We start from the raw sequence: 22,653 nt of genomic DNA, 5'->3' as shown, positions 1-22,653 counted from the left end.
CAGGCTTCATCTTCAGCCCTCGGTGACGTGGCTTGGAGCCCGGGTTTCAGCCCTAGGTGTTGGAGCTTCAGCTTTCCGCCCTGGGCCTCAGCAAGTGTAATGCTGGCCCTGCTTGGCAGATCCCCTGAAACCTGCTTGTGCCCCTGGACCCTCCCTGTTAGAGAACTACTGCTTTAGGCACATGACTGGCTTAGAATATGTAGTGCTCAAAGATCCGATCCAAACTGTCTCACCAGCTGGTGTCACATACCTGCGTGTAATTCGGGTATAATGATTGGTAACCGCTTTAACTAAGAGGGCCATATTATCGTTAGTAACTGCTGTAGCTAAGAGGGTGAATGCAACTGTTGGAGTATTTGCATAAATATAAGGGAGGTGTATATGTACTCCTCTGTCTATGGTATTGGCGAGACCATTACTGGAATACTGTGTCCATACTTCAATAGGAATGCTGAAAAATTGGAATGGCTTCAGAAAAGAGCTACAAGAATGATTAGAGATCTGGAAAACATGCCTTATAGTGAGAAGCTCAAGCTATTTCGTTCATTGAAGAGAAAGTTAAGAGATGACTTGTCTGATAGTAGGCAACTCTTTAATCTAGCAGAAAAGGCATAATGAGAGCCAGTGATTGGAAATGGAAGTTAGACAAGTTCAGGCTAGAAATAAGGTGCACATTTTTAAGTGCAACAATAACGTTCATTTTGGGTCACTGATTATTTCTGGTTTTGTCCTTGAATTTTCATTTCGGGTATGTCACTTCAAGATGTGTCCTGAACGTGTGGGGAAAGTTCCCTCACAGCCTGACATGACTGCTGTTTGTTTGCCTTCTGGGCAGACTGTCAGGCCCACACTCATATCTTCTTTCAGAGAATACTTTGCAAAGCAGAAGGTCAGATTTATTAGTGCTGGCAAAGTGAAGAGTAAATTTACCCCACTTTGTACCAGGTACCTAAAGTGAATCTGGTCAAAAGGGGTCATAGACCCAGCAAATAAAATTAAACAACTTGAACTGTCTCGTAGGGGGTAGGGGGGGAAGCCCTTGTGATTGGCTGCTTCCCCACTTTCTGCCTTCTGGGGTGTAAGTAGTCAGTCAGGGCTTCTGCAAGAACCAGCAAAGCTCTTCCCCCCCCATCCTCGCCAAGAGCTAAAACCATTCCCACGGGAGGGGATGGGGGAGAAGAAAAATCCTATCATCTATAGGCAGCTCCATTCCTATTTGCCCATCTCCTCTGAGCAATGGGACGGTTCCTCTGCCTCTCTCTCTCACTGAAACTCCTGGCCTGGGAAGGGGGAGAGAGGACCCTGCTGCAGCCTCCATACCAGGCTCCGTGAGTGGCGTGGGGCGGTGAAGGAGCTGCAGGAAGAGCAGAAGTGAGGCTGGGTGTGGCAGAATTGATGTGGAGACTGGAGGGGGCGCAATTAATGGGCGACAGGCAGATATTATGTTGCTTTCATTTTTGTAGAATATTATAGACTGTCCACTTTTTTCAGACCACTTTGAGTTATTACTTGTATTGAAGGAAGGATACACCCCTGTGGAGGACTGGCAGAATTACCACCACCCTCCATCAGGGTTTGTACTAGAAGAGGAAGAGCAAACTTAGTTTAAAGCCAGGAACACAATAGAGCCCTGTCGTGGAATCTGCATTTTTGGCTTGATACATTTTTCCCCTCAGAGCCCGATACAGATGTCCAACAAACCAAACCATGGGCTTAGTCTCATGTCTGGTGATAGCACATCACATACTGCAGATAGAAAAAAAGTATTGGGGCACTTCATAAAATGTATTTAGATCAAGATTATTTAGCCGCTTGGCTTTCCCCTTTCTGCTTAATAAATCTGAACTTTTGAGGATCTTTTCATTGTGAATTCCAGAAAAATGGCTTATGAAGTTTAGCATTACCAGTCATCTTTAACCACCAAATTCTAATATAGCGATTCTTTTTAGTTTCTAATGTAAATCTCTGTAAAATACTGGGGGTCAGCAAATACAAATATAACCTTCGTTGCAAGTGCAATGTAAGGGATAGACTTTTTTAGATTTAACTGGACAAAAATATTTATCCATCTAAATGGACAAATGTGCATGACCATTATTGTCAGCAATGTCAAAATTAAGAGTTAATGAAGAGTATATGTACACTGTGCTTTGGCTCTTCCAAATGCGTGTACATATTTGGGGCTAGTGCACAATTACATATGTGAAGGTGTTCTATCGTCTGTCTATTAAATTGAACAAGAAAGAACTCCTGGTATTCAGTCATCCCTTCCTGGAACCTAGAGAAAAGGAACATAATTTAAGAACATAAGAACAGCTATACTGAGTCAGACCAATGGTCCATCTAGCCCAGTATCCTGTCTTCCAACAGTGGCCAATGCTAAGTGCTTCAGAGGGAATGAACAGAACAGGTAATCATCAAGTGATCCAATCCCCTGTCGTCCATTCCCAGCTTCTGGCAAACAGAGGGTAGGGGACACTCAGAGTATGGAGTTGCATCCCTGTCCATCTTGGCTTATAGTCATTGATGGACTTATCCTCCAGAAACTAATCTAGTTCTCTTTTGAACGCTGTTATAGTTTTGGCCTTCACAACATCCCCTGGCAATGAGTTCCACAGGTTGACTGTGCATTATGTGAAGAAGTACGTCAAAGTACCTTTTGTTTGTTTTAAACCTGCTTATTAATTTCATTGGGTGACCCCTAGTTCTTGTGCAATTTGAAGGAGTAATTAACATTTACTTTCTCCAGACCATTCATGATTTTATAGACTTCTATCATATCCCCCCTTAGTCGTCTCTTTTCCAAGCTGAGAAGTCCCAGTCTTCTGGAATTTTTGGAATTCGTTTATACAAATTATTTTATTTGGCATCAAATATAGCCTGCAAATCAGATTTGGGTTCATTTTAGGGACAGGATCCAAATTCTTAAGAAGAAATAGGTCACCCATCCTTAGTCTAGCTCCTAACAGAGATCAAATAGTTTGTCAAATCAATAGCTTTGAAAAACCTGTTCAGTTTAAAAAGAGTGCTTCAATACAAACAGAAATTATAGTGTTCCTCTGTCTTCAGTACTAAATCTGTGTGTGCTAGTTTCAAAAGATATGTCTTACCTGTTGAAACCTATGTTTAGAGCCCTGCGAATCCACAGATGTCTGCTTTATATCTGCAGGAATCTGCATCCACAGATGCAGATGTGGTTGTATTATTCATCATCCTTGCAGATCACAGATTAGATGTGGATCCAAATTTTTGTATCCATGTAGGGCTCTACCTGTGTTGTACAAATCAACCTGATAAATACTTATGTATGTAGTTTATTTGCAAATATGCCTGAAATGCCTGCATGCTTTCTCAGTAAATATTCCAAATGTTTGGCTATATGCTAGCCCCACCTACTGCTGATTTTTTTCAGATGTGCAAATATCCCATGTGTCTATGTACATTTATTCTTGTAACTGCTTTCAAAGTGGCATTCATCTCTAACTCCATTTATGGCTGTCTGAACAGTGGTTTTTGGTTTCACATTATTCAGCTTAGTTGTGCATATGGCATGCACATTTTTGAAAATTTAGCCAAAAATACATAAAAATATAGCCTATAATTTCTGCAGTATAAAGTCACAGCTGCATTTTTTGTATTTGACTGTTATTTAAACTCTGTCAGTGGATGATAATGAAACTTCTGTAATACTTTTTAAAACAGGATGTGCTATGCTAAAAAGAAATAATATTTTGTAGACTTGTTTCATAGTCTGTAGGTGGAAAACATAGCTGAGATCACACTTCTCAAAATATCAGTTAAATTGATTGCTTTACAGTACCTGTCTGTCTATTCCCTGGTTGGCTGGGGTTGTTGCTAAGCTGGTAATGTTTTAACCAAAATTAGAAAGTCAATATAAAGTAAGTTAAACTAGACCGCCTTCTTTTTTCACTTCTCTCTTCTGATTCATCAACTGTTCGTTGTTTCAAATTCTTTGCAGCTTTGTGGGAAGGCTTCCATTGGGGATTGTGGTGGTTTATAGACGGTTATGTATAAACTTTTTTATTTTATAAGTATCTTGTGTTGGTGACATTCAGATGTTTGCAAAATAATAATAGTGGGAGCAATGCCATAGAGAGTCGTACAGTGTCTAGCCCAAAGTGGGGGAGAGAGACTAGAGGTCACTCGATGACACCCTCCCCCCCCCACCCCCCGGCCTGGCAAGTTCATTAGTAGTTGTGATGAACTCTGAAGATTATCTTCTTGTCTTTGGACATAGGTGTATCTCTGTGATGCAAGGCCTTGTGGGAGTGGCTCAAAAGAGGAGAAATTATTAGTGGAGGAATATATGATCTATAGAGAAATTTTTGCAATTTAATCAATCAAATTTTAATACATGTACAGTAACAAGTTGCCATTCTTTGAATGTCTCTTGATAAAGTATGGGATTTATTCCTTGGGGGATTAGAGTGTCTGAATGGGACTCCTGTATTTCAAGAAAAACAACATGTAGGGTGTTTGCCAAAGCCGTGGTTTAGTGCAAGTACAGTCATTTAACAGTTAGGGGTAGACTAATTATGCTGCACTCAGGGGATTGCCACTTCTTTCCCTGTACTGTTGAAACAGAGCCAGTACTTGGACTTTCAGTTTTGGAAACTAGCCAGGTTTTGATGGGGGTGGAGACAGTTTTTTGAGTAATTTCATCTTTGGGAGAGAAAACCAGGAGAATTCTGAAAGCTAAACGAGCCCATACTGTTGAATTAAAAGCCATTGGGAATCGGGGGTAATGTTTTGGGATGACAGCTGAGTCAGTCAGCTCCTGCATCACACAAATTGCTGTATCCCCATGGTGGTCAAAATGAAGGCAATAAGAGAGATGTAATATTAAGATTGGGAGGTTGGTGATATAGCAGACTAGACCTTTTTCACTGGGCTCTTGATTTCCCCAACACACTTTATTTAAACGAGTAATGCCAGGAAGATATAAACCTTTATATACACCATCTGAACAGAATTCTCATTGTTGGGTTTGTGCTTCCTAGTGGAAATCTTGTGACACCTCCATTGCTTTAAAATTTTTGTCTTTCTAGGGCAGCAGTAGCAGGGTAGAATGCTTATGAGGCTCTATTGGCCATCAGAGCAACCCTGTGCTTATTTGGGAGACTGATTAAACCCCAATTACATAACTAGAATATCCATCTGAAATGTTCTCCTATTATTATCCTGTTGGGTTGTTGGTCATTTGATAGAAATAGACTACTTCTGTTTAGGAGACCCCCACAATTAATAACCTCTGTGGTACTAGAATTCTGTGCCTTTTGTTAATTTTTTTTTTAATCTCCTCCCTAAACTGGGTAATCAAATGCAGCATCAAAGATTATTTCCTTTTTTGCTGTATTTAGTATTCCTCCATTTGCAGTGGAACTGCTTTTAACTGAATTGTGAAATACATGAAATGCTGATGTTTTTTCAAATCACAAGCAACTTCAACTTTTCTCTTGGTGTAACATAGTTTGTTTATTTTATTGCAGGATTTAGTTGTCCGTGTTGTTTTCATTCTTGGCAATTTAACAGCGAAGAACAACCAGGCCCGTGAACAATTTTTTAAAGTGAAAGGAAGTGCTGACACCCTGATATCATTATTCCAAACGTACAATGAATTTGATTTGAATACAAAAAAAGAGAAACATGAAAGAGAAGAAAATAAATCAAAACAAAAGCATCCTTCAGAAGCAGAAGATGTCCTTATAAAACTGATAAGAGTGCTCGCCAATCTCTCCATTCATCCTAATGTTGGTGCTGTTCTGGCAGCTAACCATCACATTGTGGCATTGCTTGTTACAGTGCTAGGTAAGGTTTGCATATTATGTTTGTTTTTTCATATATTATTTTCATTCAGTCTGTCAGGCAGATACAGTACTTCATTACTTCAGCTTTTATTATTGGGAGAGCCTTAATTAAATCTGCCATGTTGTGGAAGTATGAAAATCAATCTGCTAATGTTAATAATTACAGTGTATAGACTAACTATCACCTTCATACGAAACTTTACAGCATCTTTCCTGCAAGGCATTCAAAGGAGCCTCGTGCATTGATCGGATTTATGGATCAGATTCTTAAGAATAATCCAGACTACACAAAAAGATTGGCAAACTGGGGGAATTTTCTTTTGAACATCTCAGACTGAAAACTCGTATAGTGAGATTGTCTTCTTGCCTCCTCCCTAAATAAGAAGAGGATTTTTTTTTAAACAATTTTGTAATTGTTTAAACAAAGTTTGTAATTAAGGCCCTGTTTCTGCAAGCACATTCTGCGTGGTTCTGCCTTGGTACAGCAGACACGATCTGCAAAACTTACATGCCAGTATATTTTAAACACTATTATCCAAATCAAGGGAAGTTCTGTATATGAAGAACTTGGAGGATGGAGCTTTTATTGGTATTTCTGAGCTACTTGCTGCTGCTAGCAGCTATAACTCATCTCGCTGAAAAATGGAATAATTTGGCATACTAGCAGCATGATGGCTGGAACTATAAATTGCTTCCATCCTGCCTGCTTTTATATAGGTTTAAGAGCAAGAACAATTTCAACAGTGCCAGCATTCACAAAGTCTTTGTTACCAGTTTTTGTTTGTTTGTAATAGTATTAGGGTGTGCTGTAGCTGCAGTACAGATACACTTAGAATGGGGGCAGCTACCAAGTAGCCTTCAAACTAAATGCAATCCTGCTGTGCCACTCCCTATTACAATAGTACCTCAGAGTTATGAACATCAGAGTTACAGACTGACCAGTCAAACACACACCTCCTTTGGAACTGGAAGTACGCAATCACGCAGCAGCTGAGACAGAAGGAAGAAAAAAAAAGAAGTACAGTACAGTACTGTGTTATACCTAAACTACTGAAAAAATGAAGGGAAAGTTTGTTGGGGGGAGGGGAGGGCTTGACAAGATAAGGAAACTGTTTCACTGCTTGTTTCATTGACATTAAGATGATTAAAAGCAGCCTTTTTCGTCTGCATTCTAAAGTTTCAAAGCTGTATTAAATCAGTGCTTTGAAAGAACAACCATAACGTTTTGTTCAGAGTTATGAACAACCTCTGTTCCCGAGGTGTTCGTAACTCTGAGGTTCTACAGTACTACAGAAGTGCAGGCCTCAGAGTCCACAGCCCCTAATATTTTTCATTAATCCTTTTTTTCCAGCTCTACCCAGCAGACAGTGGTTTATCTTGGGCAGAGCAATCTGCTTCACTTCCTTCAAGTTAGTTGCAATCCCCCATAGTCCAGGCAGATTACCAATATAACCCTTGTTTAAGCAGAGTTTGGGTGCCACAACAATACAGGCTGTGAATTAATTTTGTTGAGCTGTAATCAATGTTCTAAGGTAAGACTGATGTGTATGTATATTTTTTAAAATATCAGAATACAAGTCAGTTGATGACTGTGAGGAGCTGGTGATCAACGCTGCCGCAACAATCAACAATTTATCCTATTACAAAGTGAGGAATTCTGTAATCGAAGACAAGAAGCTACACATTGCAGAGTGTAAGGTTTTTAAAAATCAATTCCTTCTGTATGTCTTTTAGAATATCCAGGTAAGATGTGTATTTTGATTGTTAGGGCAATGTGGAAAAGAGTCATTAAAAATATTTTGTGGTATACTGTAGGAATTGCCTAGAGCCAAATTTTTCCCATAACCGAACAGAATCCCTGCATGCATCCAATGCCAGACCCTCATCTTTAGAACTCTGTGAAATCATTACAGTGTTGGCAAAAACAGCCTTTCTCCCCAAAAAATTCACATACTCACCAGATTGTTTTCTGTTATGCAATTTTCGGTAGAGCTGTTCAAAACTTCAATATCTAAAATGTGAAAATAGTATTATGGGGTTGTTGCATGTGTTTTTTGACTCTAGTTCAGATTTGCTCAATTTACAAGTAAAAAGTTTTAAAAGATCAAACCAGCAGCCCTGGAAATTTGATGATAATGAAGTAGTTGTGGTGCCTGGATGCTGCATCTGAGACTGGGGCCTCTCTGTGCTAGATACTGCACAACAAGAGGATACAGTCTAAACAAACAAAACAAACAAAGGGTAAAAGGAGGGGCACAGAGATTGGAAGTGGCTTACCCAAGGCTACACAGCAGATCGATGACAGAACCAGGAACTGGAACCTATGTCTCCTGACTTTCAGCCCACTGCCCTCTCTGCTAGCCTATGTTTCCTCTCTAGCAGGGCCGGCTCCAGCTTTTTTGCCGCCCCAAGCGGCAAAGCAAAAAAAAAAAGATAAAGCTGACCGGTGGCAGCTCAATCGTGCCACTCCATTCTTCGTTGGCAGGTCCTTCACTCTCTCTCTTTCTCTTCAGTGGCAGCTCAAAGAGGGACTGAGGGACCCACTGCCGAATTGCCGCCGAAGACCCAGACATGCCGCCCCAAGCACCTGCTTCCTTCGCTGGTGCCTGGAACTGGCCCTGCTCTCTAGGTAGCAATGGTGGCTATTTTATGAGCCAGAATGGGATCCATCTCTTTTCCCCCAGAGCTGTAATGGCTCTCAGTGCTAACAGGAGAAAAAAATTAATAAATTTGTAACTAACATAAGGAGACATGACTGACTGTATATAGGGAGCAGATCTGGGAAGTAAGATGCCATTTTTACCATGGCTGCACTAGGCAATGCTTCCTTGTGTTTTTTGTTATAGCGGATGAGGCTTTAAGACTGTTCTCTCATCTTTTTAACAGTATTTTGCATTTCAGTATGAAATGCAGTTCTACAAGTTTGCTGATCAAATGGATTTGCAGAAGTGTAGAAAACTGTTCAGTGGTGAAAATCCAAGTTTAGAAATAGCCTAGGGCCAATGCCACCTAATAACTATTGGCCAGGAGCCAAATTCCAGCTCCGAGACCATACCACAGGCTGTATCAGTTATTGTCAGCCTGTGTTGTCAATCTCATCACCATTGTTGTGAGTAGCTACTGGTGTGGTGCTCTTCTCTTGTTCGATGATGATAACAGTTGGCTGTGAGCGTGTTCCCTCTGTGTGCTGCCCCGGCTCTGCGCAGATAGCTGACACAGCAAATCCCGAGAGACCCCCCCAAAGACCACAGACTCTAGTAAGGTACTAAGGAACCTGAGCCAGGTTTATTGTCAAACGAAGCACAGTAATAGTTTCCTATAGACTCTACAGGACATACTATGAATATGTGCCCCCTGGCAATGGACTGGCTCAGTCAGTGGCGGGACTTTCCACTGCCCCCTAGGCCAGACAAAGATACGCACTCCGGGACTTACTTTTATACAGTTACAGGACAGATTACTCATCCCTACTGACGTATTGAAGTACAGCCCCTTGGCTCATTCGGGTGCTGTCTCCCCTTTGATCATGTTGTTCCAGACAAACAGATCTATCCATCATGCTGTCGTATCTTCAAGATGCACCCGCCTGTTCCTTGTTATGTCTATGGAGTGTCCTTGTATCGGGCTGTCCAGGTGCCATCTTGGCACAAGTTCCTCTTGTCACAAGTTCCTCTTGTTAGCACTTATATGTGTGAATGCACCTGCTTCTAACAACCCTCTTCTCACCAACTTCTGTGAGCGAGGCCTGCCTCTGGCTCACAGCCCAGCTTTTGCTTAGCAATGCCTGGAAGTACTTTGATTCAGGCTTCAGGCCTCAGACTAGGCCTCTGACATAAGAGTTTATATTTCAGGGCCTCATCTTACTACAACCATCTCTGCCACCACCCACATTCCTCTCTTCCCTTCATTTCACTGTTTGCACTAAGTAATTTGTAGGAGAGGTTGAGCCCTTGTAGCAGGAGGGCCTGACAGTTGCTTACTCCAGGAAACATGTTGAGAAATACCTGCTGTGTGATGCCGTCAGGTGCACTCCAAAGACAAAAAATGTATCACTTAAGAAGGCTGAGCCACAGTTAAGTAATCTCTGGTATAACAACATCCAAAGGAAGGATGTGAATGAAACCAAACTGTTCTCACTCTCCTCTGTCGGGAAAGAAAGGAAGAGTGGAAGGTTCTCACTGGCGTACTCCCTTACATGAAGAGGAGTGGGTTTCAGTGGTTCCCTCTTTCACTGCAGAAGATTTCCATGAACGCTGATGAATGGTGGCTCCTGCAGCAGTCTTGACTGTGCACTGAAAACTAACAGGGCAATTCATGACTCCTAGGCAATGCTGGAGACCAGTTTGTGTCTGCTGGAAAATATAGTGGTGTCATGTGAGCTACTCACGTTGAAAACTGCTGAGCAGGAAGCAGCCAGCAGAAAAAGCTTTCAGACTAGCTGCAGTGTTCATCATTGCCAGTTAGGACAAATCTGCTTATTATTTCAATGGCCGTAGTGAGCACAAGAAAGAGGGTTGTGGACCTCAAGTGGTTTGTGAGCTACATGAGTTTCCAAGTGCTTGGCCTTTACGGGGGACTTAAAATAACTTTCTGAATATTTATTTTAATAAACTCATGATGTATATACTTAAAAAGCATGGACAAGTTGCCAGAGGAGATGGGACAAGAGTTTCTTGCTATGGTGGTTGAGGGAAAGATGGTGTCCAGGATCTTGCTTCAGGCTGCATTAGATGCTGTGGATTCTGCGATTAAAGCCATGGTGTCGGCCATTACAGTGCACAGATGTTAATGACTCCAATCATCAGATCTTCCTCAAGAGGTCCAACAAGCCATCCAGGACCTGGCTTTTGAGAGACTGACACTTGTTTCGCAGCAGACCAACTACAAGCTACATAGCCTCAAGGACTCTAGCAGTTCACTTAAGTCTATGGAAACCTTTTACTGGGTATATTTGCCTGTCTAAATGGAAAAGATTCTCTGTCTGGTCCCAGCAAAAAGGGATTTCCCCAGTCTGGGCTCCGAGTCAGCATGTGCTAGACTTTTGTTATACTTGAAAACAGCAAGGCCTTGCCATTAGTTCCATCAGGGTCCACCTATCTCTGCTTTCCACCCTTCAATTTATAATCATTCACTTTTCTCCAGTCATATGTCACTAAGGTTTTTGAAGGGTTTGGAGCATTTATATCCACAAATAGAAGATCCTATTCCCTCTTGGGACTTGAATCTGGTGGTAAAGCTCATGGGTCCTCTCTTTGAACTGCTGACTACTTGTTCATTGCTCCATCTCTGAATTAAAGTAGCCTTCTTGATGGCAATCACATTCATCAGGAGAATGGGTGAATTATGAGCTTTGGTGCTTGACCCTCTGAATAGTCTTCTAACAGGGACAGTGTATACCTATGTCCTCGTCTGAAATTTCTGACCAAACTGTTTTCTCACTTCCACCAGACAATATATTTAACAAATTTCTTTCCTAAGCCTCATGCTCATAAGGATGATGAAAGACTGCGCATATCAGATGTTAGGGGAGCATTAGCATTTTATTTGGACAGGACTAAACCGTTTAAATAGTCTTCACAATTGTTTGTGGCAATTGCAGACAAGAATGAATTCCAGACTCATCTCAAAGAACCTTGTTGTGGATCTCTTCTTATATACATTAGTGCTATGACATGACCAACGTGACTCCATCAAATAGGGTGCTAACTCATTCAACTAATCTCACGTGCCTCTGCAGCCTTTCTAGCCCATGTGCCTATTTTATACATTTGTAGAGCGGTACCTTGGTCTTCAGTGCAAACTTTTTCTTCTCATTGTGCCATTTTTCAATATTCTAGAAATGACACCAGATTTGGATGTGTAGTCTTTCAATCGTTATTCAGATTGAAGTGATTGTACATCACCTGAAGTAGACTGGACACATGCAATCACTTGAAGAAAAAACAATTACAAACCTGTTCTGTTTCCGTTGTTCTCTGATATGTATTGAACATATCCATTCCACATCAGGTGTGCGCACACTCATGTACCGTTGTCGGGGCGGTGCGTGTGCCCTCTGCTGCCTCATGCTGCTGTATGATGATATAAATGGCAGAGTTGCCCCCAACCCTTCTCAGTTCCTTCATACTGGACAGACTCCAATATAGAGGGGAAGGAGAATGGGTTGTAGAATGGACATGTGCAGCACATATCCGAGAACAACAGTTAGAAGAGGTTAGTAACCATTTTTTTTCCCTCGGGGAGCAGATATTATATGAACTGTCATGTGCTCTATAGAGCTTACTGTTTCTATTTCTGTAATCAGAATCGCTCTACTGACAATCTGTTGTACTGTAATTAGGAAAAGTAGATGTTTTGATGGCACAAACTAGTTACTAAGAAAAGATTTGTATTTTTAATATAAATATTGTATTTATATAAAGATGTGACATCCCTGATAGATCTTGGGTGATTAAGGATCTGGTCCTGCAGTCCTTAACAAAGACAAAACTTCCATTGCAATGAGTGGGGATATTAGCTGAATAAGGGATGCATTTATCATCATCTATCCCTCCCTTCTCTATCATTGTCAGCAACTTTATCATCCTTCTGGTGAGATTGACTTGCAGTCTTGATATTCCCTGTGATTCCCTCATCTTCTCTCCCACAAACAGTCCCTAAATCCTGCAGTTTTCCCGCTAGAATGTCTGAGAATCCTCCATTTCTCTTTGTTCCCACTGCAAAATCCCCCTTTCCAGGCCCTGATCATTTCTCTCCTACACTATGGAAGTTGCCTCCTCTTTGGCCTTCTGAATTCTCACCTCAGTCTGTTCAAAACATCATAGCAAAAACAAAGCAAAATAATCTACCTTGCCCATCACTCCAACCATGCATAACCCTTTTTCAGGTCTCTTCACCAGCGTTTCTCCCCTTGACAGGTCTCAAAGGTCCACACGACTTAGCTCCTGCCAGATCCGTATGCTTTAGTCTCATTTCACTCCTCCGCTTACCCCCTTCACCGCACCCCCATTGCCAAATTAACTGCTATGTGTATAGTCTTATACCATTCTTATCCAATCCACCTTCTGTGTCTGGAAATTCTTCTCTGAGCCAGTTCAGGGTGTCTCTTCCCATTGTCCCCTTCACGTCCCTCCTTAAAACACAAACCCTACTCCTCCTTTCAGGAAGTGTTGACTAAACAGATGATTAAAAATGGAACCAACAATATATGTTCTCCAAGCATCACCTTTCTGTCTGTCCTGTCTTTTCATCCAGCGCCCCATCTCCTCCCATGTTTACTTTGTCCAATTAGTTTGAGAATCCTGCCTTGAAGGGTTCTCAATGTATCTGTAAAGAGCCTAGTGGCATATTTGGTGCTATATAAATTATAAGTAATGATAACTGTACCTTTTTTTTCTCTGCAAATAAATAGTGCTTCTAAAGCTGCTAATGAGCAGCAATATGGATGGAATTCTGGAAGCTGTTAGAGTCTTTGGCAATCTTTCCCAAAACCTTGAGATCTGTGACTTCATCATACAGAAGAAGGGTAAGTTACTCTTGCATTAGTAGTGATTCTGTGTAAGCTCTTTAGATAGGTACCTGTGTCAGTCATCGTCTATAACTCGAAACATACAAGCATGTAATATGGCACTGAAAAATCCTATAACTACAGCATAAACAGCATTTATTGGTTTAATTTAGATGAATATTATTAAAACGTAGATAATGAGTGCGGGAATACATTTTTCTTCACGCAAGAAAAAAATCTATGCCCGCAGAAATTGTTTGTTCTTTAAAATAATAATAAATAGTCTTGAAATTTTCCCCTATCTCCCCAGATTCCTAAAGTTCACTTTGATCAGATGTCCTCAATAGTTCTGTGTAAAATGAAACTCCAGCTTAAACATTCATAAGGGTTCACATTTGTGGGTCTCTGATTCCCACATGTGACCGTGTGTACAGCATTCTGTGACATGCATCTTAAAACATTTATCACCCTCACCAAGAGAGCTCCCTTTTGCCTCTGGGTGTGGTGTAAGATGCCAGCATTCTCATCACTTTTTTCCTTTTCATGGCAGAGGAGCTTTAGGGCAAATGCCAGATCTTTGCAATCTGGAGAAAGTATCTTGTAAAAGTTTAACTAAACACCGTCTCCCTCTACATTTCTTGGACTGTAATGGCATTTCTCTCTTATCTGGAGCTCTGCCCCAGGCTAGGAGCATGTTCAGATGTAGCTCTTGCTAGGCCCAATGGACAAAATGTTCAAACGTCGGTGCCTGACATTAAGTACCTAAACTCTCTTTTAGGCATCCAGATATAAGTGGTTTGATTTTTTCAGAGGTGATAAGTAAGGCTACGATTTAGTCATGGTATTTTTAATAAGTCATGGACAGGTCAGGAGCAATAAACAAAAATTCATGGCCCTTGACCTGTCCATGACTTATACTAAAAATATCTGTGATTAAATATTGTGGTGGCCACACCAGCTGCCAGGGGCCACGGACCACTGGAGCAGCCCCAGAGGCAGCAGTCCCCGGGCGGGCGGCCGATGCAGTTGCGGACCCAGCAGCAGTCCCCAGGCATCCAGCTGGTGTGGCTGTCCCTTGGGCTGCTCCTGGTCAGCCCCACTGTCCCCTGCAGAAGTCACGGAGGTCATGGAAAGTGACAGAATACATGACTTCCACGACCTCCCATGACCGACACGGAGCCCTAGTGATAAACACCTGCAGCTCCTACTGAAGGAAATGGGAGTTCAACGCCTCTGGTGCCCAAAAGATGGATTTATGTACCTAATTTTTAGGTATCACAGTTTGAAAATTTTGCCCCTACTATTCATTCCAATATCAGGATGTAGTACTGCTAAATGAAAAATAAATTGCAGCATTGTTTTAATTTCAGTTTGGCAAAACCAACAGTAAAATTATAGCAACTTAATATGGAAACACAAATATAAAAGGCAAACAGAATTCCTTTTGGGGGATTAGAGGAATCCATACTCAAACTTCATGGGGTCGTGGCTGATATCCAATCTCAGATTACTCTAGCAACATTACAAACAACATGTCATCAGGTAGCACTTTCAGGTAGTTCTGTGTGCTTCAGTTAAATACTTCTTACTGGCCTAAGCATACGAATGTAATAAGTACAGTGCAAGTCCGTGTTTCTTGAGGATGATTTTGTTTCCTGCTGTACAATCCAGTATACAAGTTCATGATTGCTTTGCTCGATGCCAAACATCAAGATGTCTGCTTTTCTGCCTGTGGAGTTCTGCTAAACCTTACCGTGGATAAGAACAAACGAGCTATACTAAAGGAAGAAGGAGGAATTAAGAAGTAAGTCCGGGGGGAAGAATCCCGATCAGGGATATCAAGTGTCTTGATCACAATGAAGTGGCTTTAGATGATGATTCTATGTTATAAGCAGTTGTTCCCTGTCTGGATTTCTGCTGTATTTTCCCCATTCTCTGGTGTTATGCAAGTGCTTCACCAAGTCTGAGTATGGAACTGTGAAGATGATTTGATAAGAACAATCCAGTTATTGGCAAATAATCTAATTTTATTGTTTAACTTCCAAATGGAGGAAATAAGAAAGCATAATGTATTTTTGTGTACTGTTTTTTGGCATTGAGATACCATTCAGGGTTGACTCCATGTTTCCACACAGTAGATTAGAGTTTGATTCTCCAATTTCAATGTCTCACTCCTTGGCTTGCTGGAGGTTCAAAGTTCATTAGATATAGTACACTTATCCCATAAGAGGAGTACCATGTATCACCGTGCACCATCTCCTCTAGCAGAGTAAGGAGCAGTTTTGATGTAATCCCAAAAAAGCCTTTAGTAGCATGCTTTTGTGGGCACCCCCTCTTCTCTGGTCGTAGTGTTGCATGGGGTCATCATCTGGCACCTGCTAGGCTCCTCTGTCAGTCTGCATCTTCTCCTTCTGCATGTTCTGTGGTTTGGCCTTCCAGCCAAGTCACATGAAAATCTAAACCTCTTCCAGGGCAGCACAAACAAGTCCAAATGAAAGTTCAAACAAATTTTCAAACTTATAATCCTTCCGCCCCTCTCAAGCTTCACTGTAATTCTCTTGTTGGCTCTACCTCAGGGTTTGCCCAGTTGGAGCCTAATGTGGTCCTGTAGTGTTCATCCTCCATTGTTTCCTGTCTGTTAAACCCTGTCCCAGGTGTCTCTGGTGGAGAGAAGCCCTATCTCCTTGGCAATCTTTCTGCGCAGCTGAGCTCCCTCAATTTACTTATAAGGCACAACTCCACTTCCTCTAGCCAGGACGCACTTAGTTAATCACACATCCACCCAGGTGTGGCACGTGACTAATTGGGGTTCTCTCCCGTGCCTTCCAGGTGATAGGGTTAAGTCCATCACATAGTCCCATTTAGCTCAGTTTGTGGAGAGGTTATTGCAGGGTTGGTCTGTGGAAGAAAGGTTGCTGATGAGCAAAGGGAGTGCACTTTTAAGAGACAGGAACAACAAAAATTCATGAACAAAAACCGTTTAGCTGTCAACTTCTGTTTTCTCCCAGAACAGCATTTTCAGTAGAAAACGGACATTCTAGACAAAATTGCTGACATGAAAAGAATTGCAAGATATTAAAAAATAAATATACCTTTAGGGTTCAGTAATGTTTAGCAGAACAAGGTAGTCAAAGCTTAATCAAAACCCTCCTTAATGTGGACTCCAAACTTCTTGCAGCTAGTTAGCCCCGCCCTGCCGTGAGGCCTCCAACATAGATTAATCCAGCCAGACCTCTTGTTAAAGCAAGAACTGTCTTGCTTGTATAAACTCTTACAGTCCAGCCTATTTTATTGAAGAGCACTGCTTTGGTGGTAATGCTGGCAGCTGCGTCCTTCTCTGAGGGTGTGACTTCACTGCAAAATTAGCCTGGGCTCTTACCTGGGTGTTGCCCCTAACCCATCTCCCATCCACACACACAAACCTCTCACATCTCTTAGTGGTGCCTTGAACCCATGATGGCTGGCAGAGATAGAGGTATGGGTTAGAGCCTGGGTTCTGCTTTCACTCAGGCTGGTAACCTGTATATTTTTCATGGAGGGTACAGGCTAAGACATTTGAGTACTTATAGTTCTCCAGTGCCTTCCCACAATTCCCCTTGCGTGCCCAGGAGGACAGACACATCCTCCCATAATTCATTGGAAAAGAATCAGAGGCTCAGCTGCCTGCAGTACAAAGAACCCTGGGAAATACTCCCAGAATCCTAGTGATACACACAGGGGACAATAGCACCAGTGAAGACACACAAACTCATGTAGGGCATTGCAGTGCCTGTTCACACCTGGGTACTCAGACCTGGGTGCCAATCACCTGGACCAACTGTACAGTGAAGACACCCCTAGGGGCATCTACCCTAAGTGAGGAAGCCATTTCAGAGATTTCATTACATAAAATGGTTTGTTGCATCATTTTTAACCATTTAGAGCAGCCACAAAATACTGCTTTTGGCAGAACCATTCTGATGTATCCACACACAGCACAACTTACAACAGTGGTTCTACTAATGCATTTTAGGATTTATGAAGCACCTCTACCACAGCGTCCAGCACATTTGTCAGGCACCGTGCAAACTAATATACAAAGTACTGCAGTAAGGACTGGTTCTATGGTCCCATTATTTGGGGTGGAAAGAGTAGGTATTTTGGGGGCCCTGGATGTCATTATTTAAGAAAACAACCTTCCAGGAGAATAGGGGCTAATTAGACCTTTGGAAAATTATGGATTTTAAGAGTTTGAAAAAGTAAAAATTGGCTACTATTTCAGTATTTTGCTGTGATTTATAATTTATATAAAGAATGAAGACTCTCTAGTCTGATCCTGTTTTAAGTATAACTTTCCCTGACAGACTTGGGGTGGGGGAAATCCAAAATTAAAACAGAATTAAATGTAATATTGATAATGTTGCTTTTTATGATATATATCATACTAAAAGGCAAGGGAGATAGAGTTTATACATTGCACCTAATTTATGAATTATTTCTGCTGATAACCCCAACTGCAAGTGCATGGTTTAAGCATATCTGTTAACGTGCTTTAATTACATAAGAATATAAAAATGGCTATAATGGGTCAGACAATGGCCAGTGCCAGACACTTCAAAGGGAATAAACAGAACAGGGCAATCATCAAGTGATCCATCCCCTGTCATCCAGTCCCTGCATCTGGCAGTCAGAGGCTTAGGGACAACCAGAGCATGGGGTTGCATCCCTGACCATCGTAGCTAATAGCCATTGTTGGATCTATCCTCCATGAATTTAGCTAATTCTTTTCATAACATCCCCTGGCAACAAATTCCACATATTGACTGTGCATTGTGAGAAGAAAGACTTCCTTTTGTTTGTTTTATACCTGCTGCCTATTAATTTCTTTGGGTGACCCCTGGTTCTGGTGTTATGTGAAAGGGTAAATCACTCTTCCTTATTCACTTTCTCCAGACCATTCATGATTTTATAGATAAAAAAATAATAATAATAATAATTGGAGATATACCAATATCCTAGAACTGGAAAGGACCTTGAAAGGTCATTGAGTCCAGCCCCCTGCCTTCACTAGCAGGATATCTTTATCATATCCCCCCTTAGTCACCTCTTTTCCAAGTTGAACAGTCAAAGTCTGTTTAATCTCTCCTCATATAGAAGCTGTTCCATACCCTTAATCACTTTTATTGTCCTCCTCTGTACCTTTTAATTTCTAATGTATGTTTTTGAGGAGCGGTGAGCAGAACTGCATGCATTATTCAAAGGGTGGCGTACCATGGATTTATATAGAAGCATTACAATTTTTTCTGTCTGATTTATTTACCCCTTTTCTAATGGTTCCTAACATTCACTTAGCTTTTTTGACTGCCGCTGCACATTGAGCAGATGTTTTCAGAGAACTATCCATGATGACTCAAAGATCTCTTTTTTGAGTGGTAACAGCTAATTTACACCCCATCATTTTGTATGTATAATTGGGATAATATTTTCCAGTATGCATTACTTTGCATTTATCAGCATTGAATTTCATCTGATGTTTTGTTGCCCCATCACCCAGTTTTGTGTAATTCTTCATAGTCTGCTTTGAACTTAATTATCTTGAGTAATTTTGTATTGTCTGCAAACTTTGCTACTTCACTGTTTACCCCCTTTCCAGATCATTTATAAATATATCGAACAGCACTGATTCCAGTATAGATCCCTGAAACGGATTCCCAGGAATGGGGAACACCATTATTTACCTCTCTCCATTCTGAAAACTAGCCATTTATTACTGCCTTTTCTTTCCTGTATTTTTACCAATTACTGATCCACAAGAGGACCTTCCCCGCCCTTATCTCATGACTGCCTAGTTTGCTTAAGAGCCTTTGGTGAGGGACTCTGTCAAAGGTTTTATGAAGGTCCAAGTACACTAGATACACTGGATCACCCTTGTTCACATGTTTGTTGACCCCTTCAAAGAATTCTGATAGATAGGTGAGGCATGATTTCCCTTTACAAAAGCTGTGATGACCTTTCCCCAACACATCATGTTCATCCATGTGTCTGATAATTCTGTTCTTTACTATAGTTTCAACCAGTTTGCCTAGTACCAAAGTTAGGCTTACTGGCTTGTAATTGCCAGGATCACCTCTGGAGCCTTTTTAAAAAATTGGCGTCACATTAGCTGTCCTCCAGTCATCTGGTACAGAAGCTGATTTACATTATAGGTTACATACCGTAGTTAGTAGTTCTGCAATTTCATATTTGAGTTCCTTCAGAACTCTTGTGTGAATGCCATCTGGTCCTGGTGACATATTACTGTTTGTTTAATCATTTTATTCCAAAACCACCTCTGTTGACTCCTCAATCTGGGACAGTTCCTCAGATTTGTCACACAAAAAGAATAGCTCAGGTGTGGGAATTTCCCTCACATTCTTTACAGTGAAGACCAATGCAAAAAATTCATTTAGCTTCTCCTTAATGGCCTTGTCTTCTTTCAGTGCTCCTTTAGCATCTCACTCATCCAGTGACCTCACTGATTGTTTGGTAGGCTTCCTGCTTCTGAGGTACTTTTTTTTTTTTCTTTTGCTGTTAGTGTTTGAGTCTTATGGTACTTGCTCTTCAAATTATCTTTTTGGCCTGTTTTATATTGTTCTTTGAAAATCCTCCAAATGTAATCTGCTTATGTAGCAAACAAAACACCAGTATTTTAGTTTTTTCAGCAAGTGCTATAGTAAAGCTTTTACTAACAACTACTCAGCAATTAGAAAGTCACTCTTTTACAAAATAATTCAATCATTAAAATAACACTGGGTTCAGCTGTGGATTGACAAGTTATAAAGTACCATTCAGTTTTCACTCAGTTGGCATCACCACAAATAGACAAAATGGTTGTACTAATAAGTACAAAGAAAGGAAGCAGTATTTAAAGCTAAGACCCTCCCAGTATGATACTGATAAAAATTAAATGACAGCTGGTTGGCTTACCACTTACCCTATGCTTTTTAAAATCCTAACTGATGGTGATAACTGCTGAAATTATATATCCATAGAAGCAAAACACTTAATCAGATAATGTAGAATCCACTGCAGGTTACCATCAGTAACATAACTGATGAGTTAAACCAGAAATCAGTCTGTGGCCTGAAATAGGTAAAGTAAATAATCATAAATTTAAAAATTTGCCAAAATAGTTCACCCTGTATGCAGATAGAATCACTACAAAACAATTTTTCTTCCCTTTTGTGGTTGCAAAAGTTTAATCAGTTCTGTGAAGTCCAACTGCTTTCCAACTCGACTTTCAATAGACAATAGAGCTAAAGCACTCCATTTCTCCTATGACATTTGAGACTATAAATAGGTCTTTCTGATCTTGGAGAAAGAGCCTTCAGCTGAAGCCACGGTACTAGGAATTGATAAATACACGAGATATACTGTGTAAACATTGGGAAATACTAAGTACAGTTTGTTCTTAATGATAAAGTTCAGAATCTAACACAGAGTTTTTACTTCAGCTTTATTCAAAATACATTTTAATGTCACAAGTTCATCCACTAAGTTAGCTGATAAGTCTGCTTCAGTTGCAGCCAATTCTTTACATGCTTTTTCCAGAGTGTCATTATCCAGTTTGGGAAATATATGTAGGAAGTCATACATAGCTAAAAATTCCTTAAACCTGCTGTAAATTTCTGTAATGACAATGTTCAGAACTGACTTTTAAAAAATCAGTCCCAAACTTCTATTTTGTATCCATTTCACCATCAGCTCCTCTATCTTCAGATAACTATTTCTTTCTCCCCCTTGAGTGAATAACTGGAAATGCTCATTCTACATCCAAGTCAGGTGCCATTTCTTTGGCTTTTTCAAGTGCTGCATCGAAACCTATTTCATGATAATTGTGGAAGGCTGCTGCTGCTGTTTGTATTAATCTGCATACCGTACTAACATTCATATCATTTCCCTGAAACTGCTTGTTCGTTGTGCTGATTTTGTTCAACACCTTGTACCACACAGTGAGGGCTACCATGAAAGAATAAGTAGATAGTTTATCTTGCAGTCATTTTGCCTCTGAGCAAACCATATCGTTGGAGGTACAATTATGTAGCTCCAGTAGTGCATCACGGAGCTGGGAGAGCTGTTGATTAATAGCTTTTACAGACCTATGTGTGCCTCCCATCTTTTTTCAGCCAGAGGTTTCAGGGGAATAGACACGTGTTTGTTTTTGTTTTTAAACATATCCCACCTTTTAGGAGAGCCACTAAACAACAGTATACCAAATAATTGTTGGACTCAAGGGAAAAAGCAACGAGCATCAGAAATCAGCAAGTCCCAGTTGTGAATACAAGGCCATATATGTAGCTATGGCACAGGAATGCACTTTCCTAATTTGTGCCTACAAACCCTTGCGCTTGTCCCTCCTGTTGAGCCATTATCATAACATTGGGCTTTGTAGTCTGTGTTCTAGCTGCTTTAAAGTAGTTTCAGCAAGTTCTGCTCTGGAAGGCCTTTTGACATTCAGGAATGTAAGAAAAGTCTCTTTAGTAGATGCTGTTTCTTCATGCACTTCTACATTCTGAAGAGTTAGAGATATTTGTTCCAGATGAAAACAATCCAGTGTACAGTTGAGCAACAGTGCATCATTTTTTTTTTTTTTTTGCAGTTTTCACTTCCATCAGAATTTGTTGTCTAATTTTTGGACCCAACAGTTGAGATAACCCATTCTGGGTCTTTACTAGATAATCATAGGCCTGGAAGGAACTTTGAGAAGTCATCTATTCCAGTGGCTCTCAACCTTTCCAGACTATTGTACCCCTTTCAGGAGTCTGATTTGTCTTGCGTACCCCCAAGTTTCACTTTACTTAAAAACTACTTGCTTACAAAACCAGACATAAAAATACAAAAGCATCAGCACACTATTACTGAAAAAATGCTGACTTTCTCATTTTTGCCATATAATCCATAAAATAAATCAATTGGAATATAAATATTGTACTTACATTACAGTGTATAGTATATAGAGCTGTATAAACAAGTAACTGAATGAAATATAAGTTTATACTAACTTCACTAATTTTTTTTGGGAAGCCTATTGTAAAATGAGGTAAATATCTAGATGACTTGATGTACCTCCTAGAAGTCCTCTACGTATCCCCAGGGGTACAGGTAACCATGGTTGAGAACCACTGATCAAGTCCAGTCCCCTGCACTCATGGCAGGATTAAGTATTATATAGACCATCCCTGACAGGTGTTAGTCTAAGTTACTTTTAAACATCTCCAGTGATGGAGATTCCACAACCTCCCTAGGCAGTTTATTCCAGTGCTTAACCACCTTGACCATTAGAAAGTTTTTCCTAAAGTC

The 22,653-nt window shown here is 40.7% G+C and overlaps 1 protein-coding gene across 9 annotated transcripts in view; it reads left to right on the top strand.

The window, feature by feature from the left end:
• Positions 1-22,653, top strand: part of ARMC2 (armadillo repeat containing 2) — a 165,017-nt gene that overhangs the window by 134,290 nt on the left and 8,074 nt on the right. For all 9 annotated transcript variants that reach the window (XM_039531129.1, XM_039531132.1, XM_039531130.1 and 6 more), the window contains 4 exons: positions 5,511-5,829; positions 7,399-7,521; positions 13,240-13,353; positions 15,007-15,139. In XM_039531129.1, coding sequence (XP_039387063.1) covers positions 5,511-5,829; positions 7,399-7,521; positions 13,240-13,353; positions 15,007-15,139 — 689 coding nt within the window. The remainder of the gene's footprint in view (positions 1-5,510; positions 5,830-7,398; positions 7,522-13,239; positions 13,354-15,006; positions 15,140-22,653) is intronic.

The sequence above is a fragment of the Mauremys reevesii genome, linkage group 3, assembly GCF_016161935.1.
Source record: "Mauremys reevesii isolate NIE-2019 linkage group 3, ASM1616193v1, whole genome shotgun sequence".
NCBI lineage: Eukaryota > Metazoa > Chordata > Testudines > Geoemydidae > Mauremys > Mauremys reevesii.
The sequence above is the reverse complement of the archived record's forward strand: the minus strand, read 5'-3'. Positions and strand labels throughout refer to the sequence as shown.